The following is a 13,543-nucleotide window of genomic DNA, read 5'->3' on the forward strand; positions in this document are numbered from 1 at the left end:
TGATGCGAAGATTAAGAGGCCGGAACAACTTGGGTGCCATGACCAAAGCTCAGTCCTTTACAGCAATAGGCAGACAAAGTTCTGTGGAGACAGACGTCTGAAGACTACGCTCATCATGCAAGATGGAAGATAAACTCTCTTTAAAAGTGACATCGCTTTACTTTTGCCTTGGTAAGGCATTGTCTTCTTGGGACAACTGCAAGCTTACAAAGTCAGCTCTCTTTTATGGGGTTATGTAAATTACACGAACCCATCACTCGCCAAGATAAAGGACGGCTAGAAATTGTCGGAAGATGTGAGGACAAGCAGCAAGTCCTATGCGAGCTGAACAAGATGTATTTCAGATGACATCCTTGGATTGAAGTCAAAGATCCCCCAGGAGACTGAATAACAGGATATGCCAAGTGTACTCAAGACAAAACAGTTATATCGTCAATTGCATTCTTGCTAGTGTCTAAAAGGAATGTAATGAGTATAGCTTTATTTACTGATCAAGTGAAGATTATTTGATCAATTAAAGCTAGTCTATGTATAATCAACGACGTATAGTTTGCATCAAAATAAAACACAACTGTAAGGAATTTTGATCTGATAAGGACAGACTTACAAAGTTCACAGCTAGTGTTTATTAGAGCAAGACAAAAAAAAAATTAAATTTGAAAATTCAATTGAATCTATTTATGAAGTGAATGTTCTTTACCTCCCCACCTGTGATTCTGAGGACGATTGTATTTGCAGGAGCCAATTACATGCTTAGAAGTACAGTAGCCAAAATTTTATTAATTAACCATGAATATAAAGTAAATTTGTAGCCGATATAAGTCAGATGTTTGTAAAGACGTAAAAAGCATGGAATGAGCGTCCTGATGCGTTTCACAAATATAATACCATGAAATAGTTGTCCTTGTACTTGCTGTAAAGTTTCCTTTACCCTATGTGTATATTTCGAGTCAGAGTTAAACAAAAATTCCCAGTGAAAGCTTCATGAAGATCTGGCTATATAACAGGATTGCCTCCCTCTTTTTCTTTTAACCCTTAACAGAACATTTACACCAGATGTTTTGGTAAATTTAATAAAAATATTTTAAGCTACAGCTTTAAAATACTAGTCCAAGCAAGTCTAAAAGGAAAAAATCTCTTATTTGTTTCATTTTTATACAAGTTTGTTCTCATCTATAAATAATGAATACAGTAGTTTACTTTAGGTAGTAATTAAACATTTGCTTCTGTTGTTGGTGTTTAAAAAGAGCATATTTCATTGAGCAATTTCTGTTTTTCAATGTTTTCAGCCTTGAAAAGTCAGATCTTCCTAGACTGTAATGAAAAAAAAAAAATTGTATAACTGAACATTTATTCTTTTGGTTATATTTGAAACAAAGTATTTAATTTTAACAAGATAAAATATTTTAGTTATTTGAAACCATTGTAATTATAAAATTGTATGATTAAACATTAAGTTGAAACAATGGTAATTTTTGAATCTGTAATTATAACAAAACAAATTTTGGTTATTTGAAACCTATGTATTTAATTTTAACAAGATCAAACAAACACATATCAGTCTACTCTGTCTAGTCAGTTGTATACATGCAAAATTGTTTTACATATATAATTGTTCGACATCTTAAATACTTTCACATTGACAGTTCTGAAAATCCCTTTAACGTTATAAATTTTAAAATTTCAAAGGAAGATCTGATTGTTTTTATGTATATATGGGAATGTCACTCATATTTGTTCATATTTAAGTATGTCATATCTCTGGGAATAATGAAAAATTTGTTGAACTCATCTGTGAAAGTCCTTGGTGTGTACATATGAAAACATCACCTTTCCTCATGAAAATGTTGCATGGGTATATAAAATTATTAGGATTTTACAGTCAAATTAAAAGGTTTTATTTAATGATGTGTATTATTGCAAAATTTATGGGTTCAAAAATAATTCAAGCTCCAAGCAATACACAACTGAACATGTCAAAATTTTGGAGTTTTTTAATATACTATTAGAGCATTTAATTGATAAATAATAAATATTTTATTATAAAATATTTTCATGTCAAGCTTAAATTTCTTTAAATTACAACTAAATAAATTTGCAGCTGTATTATGAAATATTAAATTTACAATTTAAGTTATAACCTGTTCAGGAATTACGGAGAATACATCTGTTTGATTAAGGATGCTTTCACCCAAATCATTTAATATTGTTAACTCTGATATCACCAGGCTCAGACTCTCTTCAAGTTCTGGTATAGCTACCTTTTCAACCTGCCTTATGCTGAGCAGCAAAGTAGCCTGATTTTTCGTAGGAAGCATGTTCATCCCAACGTCGTAGATGGACTTGACTATCCAGGTATGGTGCTTTGCAAGCGTCTTCTCATAAGCAGTGTCAAAAGCAAGTTGCAAGCTCTGATCAGGGTGAATTGTAAGAATGTACTCTAAGGTTAGAGCTAGATATTGCAAATGACGATGAAGACAGGTAAATAGTATCGTGGCGGAGAACGGATCAGTGTTATTTATCGATCCAGATGCAACTTCAAAGTACACCATTTTAAAAAGTTTATGGTAATCAAGCTTTTGATCACCTAAAGTATAACTTTCCAATTGGTTAACCCTGTCCTCTAGCATCCTTGTCTGAACAGCTGCAAACCCACCAAAGCTGCTCAGGAAACTGTTCAAGTACCTGTACATTTGAATATAACCTGGCATTAATATATCTTCAGATTCCTGGCAAAGCAAAATGGATTTGAACAATAGTTTAAGTAAGAGAGGCTTTATCTTCCCACACGCTCCCGCTACTTTAGAGTCGAGCGAGCTACATACCGACTGGCGCGTGGGTTTCGAATTGCCTTTTAGGGAACCATCTCCATTCAAGAGTGGATTCATGAACTCCTTTCCTTTAAATTTTCCTGTAGATGAATGAAAATCTATTTCTTCAGCAAAGTCTTCCTCACCAGGTAACACCTCGTAAATGCTTTCTAGCTCGGCAGTATTAAGATTTTTATCCAGCAAGAAACCATCTTCCTGGAACATATCAATTAACCCTTCAGGTTGTCCTATAGGGGTTTCGTATTGCTCTACGTGAATGACCCCATCGGTGATGTCACTTCCGGAATTGTAAAAAAACTGCAGGTTGAAACCGAATATCATAAGTGTAACCAAGATTGATATTGAAACCACAATGAGCAGCAATACAAAAACCTGCAAGAAACAAAGCATGATTAGACAAGCAGTTTATCAATATTTCTAGTAAATTTTGATCCAAAAAAACAAATCTCAAAGCCTAACTGATTAACACTTGGACATCATCAATGGACAGTAGCCAATTAAAGTTTTTGTTCCAAGAATATTAGATAGAAATACTTTTATTTTAAAAACATTTTTTTTTTTATATAAAATCAATTACAAGTTTCATAACTATGCTAATGTTCACATTATTTCATTTTGGAAATGTCCAAATACATATGGATTGTGTAAGCTTTCTACAATAGAGGTACCTCCATTATCAGTTTGTCAATATGAAAAAAATTCTCGCATAGCCCTTAAGCCCAAAGGGACGCCCTTTCCATTTTATAGGAAAAAACTGATTTAAAGAGGAAATCTAATACTGTACTGTAGTAAAATACTTTGTGAGCATAAATCTCAGTTTCAGACCACATGCCACCACTTATTGTTGTATGTACATGAAAGTGTATAAACATTTTCGTTTGTTACACCCTCTTCTTGTGCCATAGATGACATTAGTTTATCAAAAACTTCAGAGCACTATAGATGAGAATACTCAGCACCAGTATATTGTACAGTGCCATGTGTAAATGGAGCTAAGGCTGGTGTAACTTTATTCGAGAGCCGTTGTGATATTAGACCAAACTGACTCCATGCACACTTACTGGTAAAACTAAAACCTAATCAGAGATAAGTAGAGGGGTAAAGATGATGTGGAATAGAAATAAAGAATGGAAGAGTAGCAGGCCCTAACTAGGAAGTAGGAAGTCCTGGAGAAGCCACAGTCGTTTTACGAGACTTATTGCAAGAGCCGTTTGTAGGGGAAAGGAAAGCTAATTATTCACCTATGTAATGTAAGGTATAAGAAGAAATCTAGTTATTTGGAGATTGGAGATGAACAATTTGGTCTTATGCCTGTCACATCAACAGTATCCAATGTTTGTATCATATTTAAAAGAAGAAAAAATATGAAAAACATTGGTTGCCATAGCAGGAAATGTGAAGGTACTATGCGAGAGAAAATGTAGATAAAATGCATTCAAGAATTGATTCTGACAGTTATTTAAAAATAGAAACAGGGGTAAAGATTGTTGAATCCTCAATAAGTTCCAAGATTTCTTTAGAGACCTTGCTGCTTTAACTTGGTCATTAATTCAGTATTCCAACTTCCCAAGGCATTCATGAATGGTCACTAGTACACACATTTGGCAGATTGTATGGAACTTTCCAACTGTGCTGAAATTATTATACTCTATTCTTTCTTTTTCAGTTGTGTATCATTTGAAATTCTGGTTGGTTTATGTGTTGAAACACACGAAGAAGTCTACATACCTCAGTTTAATAAACCTTAAAGAGCTGCAATAGATGACAGTAGTGTAAACCATTCGTAGTTGAAACTGCTGCTTCACTGGAGGTCATAGCATTATCCTTGACCTAGAATGGCAAACCAGTTGCCTTTTCCTTCCGTTGACTTACGCCTGCAGAGCGCTACCACTCTGTTGTTGAACAAGAGGCATTTACTATAGCTGAAGCCCAACATAAGTGGCACCACTTCCTGATTGTTCAACACTTAACTGGGTACTATTCAATAGTCTGTCATCATATCTTATTGCACCATTTTTCTACCCAATCGAGTGCTCTATCTTTTGCTGTTCCAAAGAGGTGGGCAGCTACAAAATACTATTATTTGTTTAGATTGGCTCCCCGCAGGGTCATTCAACACCACTTGTGTAACAACATCTCTTGAGGTTATCCTCTGTCTTAACCAGTTTTTGTTCTTCCTCTATTCAGGGTGACCTATTTCCTTCTGGCAAGGGAGAATCCCCAGGGCAGGTCTTCACTACGGTTATGGAGGGCATTGTTAGTGGTCTGACTGTCACTCACTCTCCATTTATGCAGTCTAATTTCATAGGTCTGAGGTCTCTAGTTAAAGAAGCTCATGAAGCTCTTCTGTGATTTTAGATGCCTTCTTGTTTTGCGATGGTTGTAGAGTGGATGCCTGGGATCATTTGCTTATTTGGTCTTTTCCTTTCTAGCTATGGCATCTCAACGGATGTCAGGTGGTGTGATTCTGGCTAGTCTGTACAAAGCTGGTAGGGATGTTGCTCTCGGCATACCAGTGGTTAGTTGGCAGGCTTTATTTAGCTCGGTATACACTTTTGGGGTGGCTTGATCTTTCCCAAACAGTAGCACAAGATTCTTCAGTGGAATAACTTGAGTGTTAAATGCTGTATACTTTAAAGTTTTGTCCATCAATTCCCCACTCGGTGGATGCTATTTTTCATAGTGCTTGGTAAAATGCTTCTTGAAAGTCAGTGTTCTATTAAGAGTGACACCAAGATAGAAAAGACTAGCTGTGGATTTTTTGCAGTTCTACATTTCCTTATTTTAATTTCAGTTTTCTGTATGCCGGGTGGTTGTCAAGACTAAATGAGCATACCTGGGTTTTTGGACGGCATCTCCTAAGATGCCATTTTTTGTAATATATGATAATGCCCTCGTCACTTTCTTCAGTGGTTTTAAAAACCATGACTGCATTGCAGTGCAGAGATCGTCAGCTTATATAAACCTTCGGATGTCCTGGAGTTGTGGTAGGTCTTTTGTGTAGAGGTTGTATAATAATACGGCTAGGATGGAGCCATGTGGGAGACCATTTGTCAGATTCCTCCACCTACTCTTCTTGCCATCCATTTCAAGACTTATAATTGTGATTCATGTTGGAACACAAGATATGAGAAAGATGAAGAATAAGAAAATACTTTGTTGGAGATTAGAACTATCCTTTTGTGCCCTTGCCATCTCTCTTTCACCCCGACTTTTGCAGCCTCGTCACAGATGCTCTGTCTCAGTCACTACTTAACATAGCGACAAGCGACATGGACGTTGAATTCCACCATCTGCACATAGCCCGGTGCTGGAACTTTCTCTTTTTCAATGGAAGTCTTGAAGTTGGTTATCTGCAGGTGTGCTACATGTTGAAGTAAAGCCATGTATCATCATTAACCGAGGTTACTTGCCCATTTGAAAGCCTCTATCAACTTCAAGAGACTACTGCCAGCCAAACGAAAGAACAGCTATATCCTCACAGTCGTAGATGAGACAGCTGTTTCTTACTCCCCTTCCCCTAAAAAAAAAAAAAACACTGAAACTACATCAAACGTTTGACTTCCTTTTTCTGTGTCTTTGGAAATGCCTGTATGCATCCACTTGGACAGTGGCTTAGCTTTTACCTTTGATAAGTGCCAAAAGTTTTTACATGATCGAGAGGTAGCAACTAGCTACTTGTCAGCACATAATCCCTGTAGTTATGGACAGGTGGAAGGCTACAATAGCTTCAATTATCCTTACATGCCAGAGAGCTTTCTGTTGAAGACACTCCTTTTCTAGCGAAACGCATTCTTTGGACAAGTATTCCCCCCGTGGATGCTGCGTCAACAGTCTAACTGCTGCTTTGAAGTGCAGTGACAACATCATAGTACTAGCCACTTCTAGAATCCGTCATATTACTACATGCCAACGGTCGGTATGCTCAAATGTGACACACAAAAGAGAGGCCACAGTGTCAATCCAACGACTTTCCTCTCCAGCATATTGAATTACCGTGCCCCATGCACCTCCACATAACGAAGTTGCCACACCACCAGCAATAATTGATGGGTCTTCGAAATCCCAGTAACTGTACCCCTAAGTGCAAAGAGTTTAGGGAAGAGTGCACTTAGTATGTGGAGGGGTTCTACAGTGAGAAGGATGCCTTACTACCTGTCTGGTTATGAACGATGCACAGTACTACACTGTTGAGCTAATTGCTATACAAAATTATACTATAGGAGGAAGAAAAAAGGGAGATGGGAAGAATGTGGTGAAATTGTACTCCTGAATTGTTTGGTTGTTTGTTTCATATATGTATTTTGTGTGGATAAGTTTGGTTGATGGATGTGTTGAAGCTTCTGAAGACCACTTACATCTCAGAAATACCAGCAGAAAGAGTGTAAAAGGAAAGCTGGAGGAGTGGATAAGAACGATAGAGGTAAAAAATCTAAAATATGCCAGTATGACTAAGTGCCTTAAGATTAATAAAGATAAAAATGGAGACATTAGCTGGTAAAAAAATTTTTTGGGGGGCTCAGGCCATGTCGTCCTGATGGAAGGTTCCTTCAGTAGCTTCCTAAGGGTATATATGACTACAGTAGATATTCCCAGAGAATTGAACTAAAGGTTTGACAGAATTCTAACTTCTTGCGCGAGTACCCATAAGGTTTCCCTTTAGGATATCGTATAATAACAGGGGACGTATGCTTGACACGCCACATAGCTATCTGCACCACACATAGCGTTTACGCTTCGATGGGGAAGTTGGTGGCAAGTTATGGGAGGAGCCGATACAAGGTTCTCCTCCTCAGCTACTGTTACAGTACTCGATGACGTCATGAATGACGCCATGTTTGGCCGCTATCTTGGCTGACGTCACGACCATGCGACATCTCCATTCCTTCGCTTGTAGCGTCTATGACCAGGTGGTTTTTCCCAGTTGTTCGCTATTAGTTTCATCATGTCGCAATCTTCAGCCTCTCCTGCTTCTGCAAAGTTGAGTACCATATTCTTATATTGTATAAATCAGCTCTGGCCTTAAAGTAATGTATTTTTATCTTTAAATACTATGTTTTGTGGCGGAGCTGTTGCCTTAACCGGAGGCATCTCTGACGCTGTTGTTCGCACCGCATGCTTTATTTAGTTAGCCAGAACAACCTTCCCGGTTTCATAACTAATATCAGTATTAGTTATTTAGTCTTCATTGCGAGGAATTAGTTATATTATGCCGATAGTATTCGTTTTCGGCGAATGTAGGTTGCCGAATCTACGACGCTAGAAGTACTAGCCTACCCCCTAGGCTCGATAGCCTAGGCGTTTTAGTTTACTTTCATGCATGATATAATAAGTGTTCCTAGTGTCAAATTATGAAATGAAGATATTAGGCATTTATACATATAAGATTCAGTGATTGCATATGGGTTTTTCTCCTTCTAGGAAGTATACAAAGGGTTTCGATGATCTTGGTAGTCGTCTCCCTTGCCCCTAACCTAAGGCTGAGGGCTTTTGTATACTTTCTCACCTCCCCGGTTACCTTCGTACTAAGGTAATCTCTCCTCCCTCTGACTTAGCCTAGGCTACATCCTAGCGCTCCTTACCCTGAATCGCATTCAGGTGAGGTTAGGCTAGGATTTTCTTTCCCTACTCATTGCCCTAGTTCATGAGCTTTGAGTTGGGGACAGAACCTTAGAGTATCAGTGGTTTGCCCCCAGCTACCCCATTAGGGGGATGAACTCATTTTGGGGTCCCCGTTGGACGGCAATAGGTGGGGGCCTCTGCCCTTCCCCCCTAGGCCACACCTGGTAGGGTTACGACCCTTCCTCCCTGTGACCTAGCGACTTGTCCTACACCTGCCTTCTCCGGGCTGGGGATATGCTTCCCCTAGCCTAGGTTAGGCAGGCCATGGGATTCTGTTTCTTTATAGTTTGGGACAGCATGGCAATGCCGTTCTTTTACTGTACTAACCTACCCTAGGCTGGAGAACAAATTCTTCCTATATTTGGGATAGTGCCGTTACTGAAACAGAACTCCCCCCTGGAGTGTTGGGGAAGGCTCACACCAACCCCTGCACTCCTTCTCAGGACCCTTTTCCCCGTCCCCCTCTGTCCTTTGGTGATGACCTAGCCATCACACCTCTGTGCACCGTCCTACAACTCGACCAAGTGCCAGCGGGTTGTGGGGTCGGCCCGGTCCTTTCGCCTCTTAGTCCGAACTGCTAAGCTTCCCGCATATAGTTGAACTATGGGATAGCGTACGACAGGTCAGTCTGCCGGCAGAAGACCTCCCTATCTTAGAGTGTTCTTCGGCCCTCCCTTGGACCGCCATCCGCAACTCTAGCTAAACTGCCAACTCGGTTGCGGCTGGATGGAAGCCCGACAATATTCTTCCTTCCATTTGAACCCTCCTTCTCGAGGAAGGCAAGGTTAGGGTAGTGAGCTGCTGCCCTTCCCTCTTCCTTCCTCCATGCTTTCTCTCTCTCAATCAAGTGCCGGTCCACTGCACTCTGCCGGCAACGGCCGACAGCTTAGCCTAGGTCTCCACTCTGGCCCATAGATTGAAGTCAGGGTTGGAGTACCTACAGCTGGTTGCCTGCTGACTGCCGGGGGCCGCTGTCTTGCCGGCGGTCTGCCATCAATCCCAAAGCTCTCGCCCTTTCCCCGCCATATGTACTGATGGCTGGAAAGGGTTACTCTCTTTCGGAGACTCGTCGGCGCCTGGTGTACTCCCGACACGTCGGCGGGTTGCCGGCTCCACCTAATTCATGTTACGACAGTGGACTGTCACTTTTTTCTACCCTGCCGGCAATGCGCCGGCAGTGCCTATTGTATAGCTATATATGATAGCCAGTACATCTATGGTATAGTACATACCCTAGTCAGAAAACTATGGTGTATAGTTATGCAGTAAATTCTTTCTAGCATACTCTGTGCATCCATGCGCAGTCCCCTTGACGGGACCTACTCGAATTGGGGATAATCATTTCCCCTTTTCACTATGCTGAATGAACTCGGCTCTCTCCCCTTCACCATTACTAATACCCTGGAGGAAGTACGTACTAGCTGTGCTACTTATCCCTACTGGATAACTTCCCCCTTAGGACTTACCTGAAAGAATGCCCTAGAGTTATTAGTGGTGTAAGGTCGCGGCAATTGGCTGGGCGGGATTCACAAGTATGTGTCTTTCCTGCTTCATTTCCAGCTTACCTATCCTAAGCTTACACTTGGAAAGGAATTTTATATGGTAATTGAAATTACTTTAAGACTAATCTAAGATTGCTTTAAGTCAATGTTATAGACTTCCCAATACTCATGTACCCCTTTCTTCTTTACAGGAGGAGTATATCCGGTGTGAGAGCGCCTTTTGTAGTGTTCGGCGCCCGGATTTCTACGGCCACTTGGCGTGCCGAACCCACGCCAGTTGTTCCATCATCCAAGGATCTCTTCGATATTGGGACCCGCAGGTCTGCACTGTTTGCAAGGACCTGCCCAACGAGGTGTTCGAGGACCCCCCGTCAGCGGAGGCCCGGGACATTGCTCGCGAGAAACTACGCAAGTGGGTGCGTGGTTTCCAGAAGAACGCCAAGCACATGCCTATCACGAGTGGCAGGATTTTTGTCAACAAGATTGGCGCAGTTCCCCTTGAAGAGGTGGAATTCTCGCCGAGTTTCGAGGCTTACCCGGACTGCTACATCCGTCTCAAGTCCGAGCCCGTTTCCAAGGAGGAAACCGAGCCTAAAGAGGTCATCGTGTTTGACCATGCCAAGGCTCAAGCTCTGCTAGCCGGCTGCTTAAAGAGCAAGGGCTACACCAATTCCAAGGTGCCGGCCCTAAGCAAGAAACACCCGTCTTTTCTTGCTCCTGCCACCATGGTCTTCCCATTCGCAGAGAAGTCCCTTGTAGCAGTGTTGAAGGTGGTGGAGGAAGGGAAACCCTGCCCTACATTGGAGGAATGTAGGCCCCTCTCCCTCGCCCTCCCTCCCGACGACAAGAACTGGAAAGACATCCAGTTAACTATCTCCGTGGGAAAGTTGGAGGCTGACATCGCTGGACGGTAGTTCAACGAGAACCTCCCTAAGCTCTCCGATTACCTTCTACGTTAGGAGCAGGATACGAAAGAGAGGCTGGCTGCCTCCCTTTCCCTCCAGGTGCAAATGGAGACGATGGCCGGGGAACAACAAACCCCAGGCTTCTACATGGTCTTGGCTAAGACCCACCTCGCCACCCTAACTAAAGACTTCTACAGCTTCATCAGGGCACGGAGAGCCTGCAGAGAGTTTGTGTTTGCGGATGCCACCGTCAAACACGAACCACGGAAACTGATTTCCTCCAACCTTTGGGGGAAAGATCTCTTTCCCAATGACCTCGTGAAAGAGATCGTTGACAGGGCCGCCACGGAGAACCGGAACCTTCTCCACAAGTGGGGCATGTCTAAGAAAAGGAAATATTCTCAGGATGAAGGCCCCCAACCTAAGAAGAAACCAAACAAGCCTCGACCTCAGTAATGTCAGGCTAAAACGCCAGTTTCCGGCACCCACCGCTCCCCAGTTGGTGGCCCAGCCCCAACAGACCTTTCAACTGGTACCCCAGCCGGTGATGGCTCAGTCACCAGCCTTCACGCCTGCCTACAAAAGGCAGTCTACTACCTTTCGTCCCAGAGGTAGAGGCACCGGCAGAGACTCCTTTGACGTCCCTCCAGAGGGAGAGGAGGAAGGGGAGCAAGCGGCCGAGGTGGTAAACCCTCGGGCAACCAGAAGCAATGAGATGCTTCCGGTGGGAGGACGACTCCGCCTTTTCCAGGATCATTGGACCTTCGATCCCTGGGCTCACAGCATCATCAAGAACGGACTAGGGTGGAGCTGGGTAACACCACCACCAGCTTTCCACCAATTCTTCCAACACCCCACCCCCATCCTGGAAGAATACGTCCAAGAACTCTGGAGCAAGAAGGTGATCAAGAGGGTAAAGTCTACCAGGTTCCAAGGAAGACTATTTTGTGTTCCCAAGAAGGACTCTGACAAACTCAGATTCATTCTGGACTTGTCCCCTCTCAACAAGTTCATAGTGAACAATAAGTTCAAAATGCTGACTCTTCAGCATATAAGAGCCCTACTGCTTCAAAAGGCATACACAGTCTTGATAGACATGGCGGACGCCTACAGGCATGTTCAAATGAACCGCCAGACCACCTCCTACCTAGGATTCAGGCTTCAAAGAAGATAGTACGCCTTCAGAGCCATGCCCTTCAGGCTAAACATAGCCCCAAGGATATTCACGAAGCTCGCAGAGATGATCGTTCAACAGCTACGCTTACAAGGCGTCCAGGTGATGGCTTACCTGGACGATTGGCTGGTGTGGGCAACATCCGAAGAAGAATGCTTGCAAGCTTCCACAAAGGTGATCCAATTCTTGGAACATTTTAGCTTCAAGATCAACACCGAAAAGTCTCGACTTTCTGCAGCTCAGAAGTTCCAATGGCTGGGAATCCATTGGGATCATCAGTCACACCGTCTTTCCATTCCACTAAAGAAGAGAAAGGAAATAGCAGGATCTGTCAAGAGACTCTTCAAATCCAAACGGATTTCAAGACGACAACAGGAACGGGTGCTCGGCTCCCTTCAGTTTGCTTCAGTGACAGACCCAGTGCTACGAGCACAGCTAAAAGATGCATCGGGAGTTTGGAGAAGATACGCATCAATCGCTCGAAGAGATCTCGAGAGACCTCTACCGACCCAGCTACGATCACTCCTCAAGCCATGGTCGAAGGCAAAGAACCTGAAAAGGTCGGTACCTCTTCAACTACCGCCTTCCTCGGTCGTTGTCCATATGGACGCATCGCTAGAAGGATGGGGGGGTCACTCCCATCAACGGCAAGTTCAAGGAACATGGTCTCCCCTATTCAAGACGTTTCACATCAACATCTTGGAGGCCATGGCAGTCCTTCTTACTCTGAAGAGGCTGTCCCCACGCCCCTCAGTCCACATTCGACTGACCCTGGACAGCGACGTCGTGGTCAGATGTCTCAACCGTCAGGGCTCAAGATCACCCCAACTCAACCAAGTGTTGCTGCCCATCTTCGGCCTTGCGGAAAAGAAAAGATGGCACCTCTCAGCAGTTCACCTACAAGGATTCCGCAACGTGACGGCGGATGCTCTATCCAGGACAACCCCGATAGAGTCAGAATGGTCCCTAGACGCAGACTCATTCTCCTTCATCTTCTGAGAAGTCCCGGAACTGCAGATCGACCTCTTCGCAACAAGCGACAACAAGCAACTTCCTCGCTACGTGGCCCCATACGAGGACCCCTGAGCGGAAGCGGTGGACATGGCGTCCCTGGATTGGAACAGATGGACCAAGATTTACCTGTTCCCTCCACCCAGCTTTCTGCTGAAAGTCCTCACCAAGCTAAGATCCTTCCAAGGAATAGCGGCCCTAGTGGCCCCCAAGTGGCCCCGGAGCAACTGGTTCCCATTGATCCTGGAGTTACAACCCAAGCTAATTCCCCTGCCGGACCTAGTGCTAACCCAACAAGTTCAGAAGTCGACTGTCTTCGCTTCATCAAAGAAAACCCGAGACCTTCATCTCATGATTTTCTCTCCCTAGCCGCCAAGAAGAGGTTTGTACGAGTCATCTTGGAAGAAATGGGTGTCCTTTGTCAAGGCTAGAAATCCTACAGAGATATCAATGGATTTTTTTGTCCTCCTTCATTCACCTTCATGGACAAGGCTTGGC

At 43.1% G+C, this 13,543-nt stretch overlaps 1 protein-coding gene across 1 annotated transcript in view; it reads right to left on the reverse strand.

The window, feature by feature from the left end:
• Nucleotides 1–1,021: 1,021 nt before the first annotated feature.
• The window catches only part of LOC137643797 (uncharacterized), a 182,973-nt gene continuing 170,451 nt past the window's right edge, over nucleotides 1,022–13,543 (reverse strand). Inside the window, 1 exon segment of the mRNA XM_068376484.1 lies at nucleotides 1,022–3,203. Coding sequence (XP_068232585.1) covers nucleotides 2,130–3,203 — 1,074 coding nt within the window. The 3' untranslated portion in view covers nucleotides 1,022–2,129.

This window comes from Palaemon carinicauda, chromosome 7 (genome assembly GCF_036898095.1).
Source record: "Palaemon carinicauda isolate YSFRI2023 chromosome 7, ASM3689809v2, whole genome shotgun sequence".
In the NCBI taxonomy this organism is placed as follows: Eukaryota; Metazoa; Arthropoda; class Malacostraca; order Decapoda; family Palaemonidae; genus Palaemon; species Palaemon carinicauda.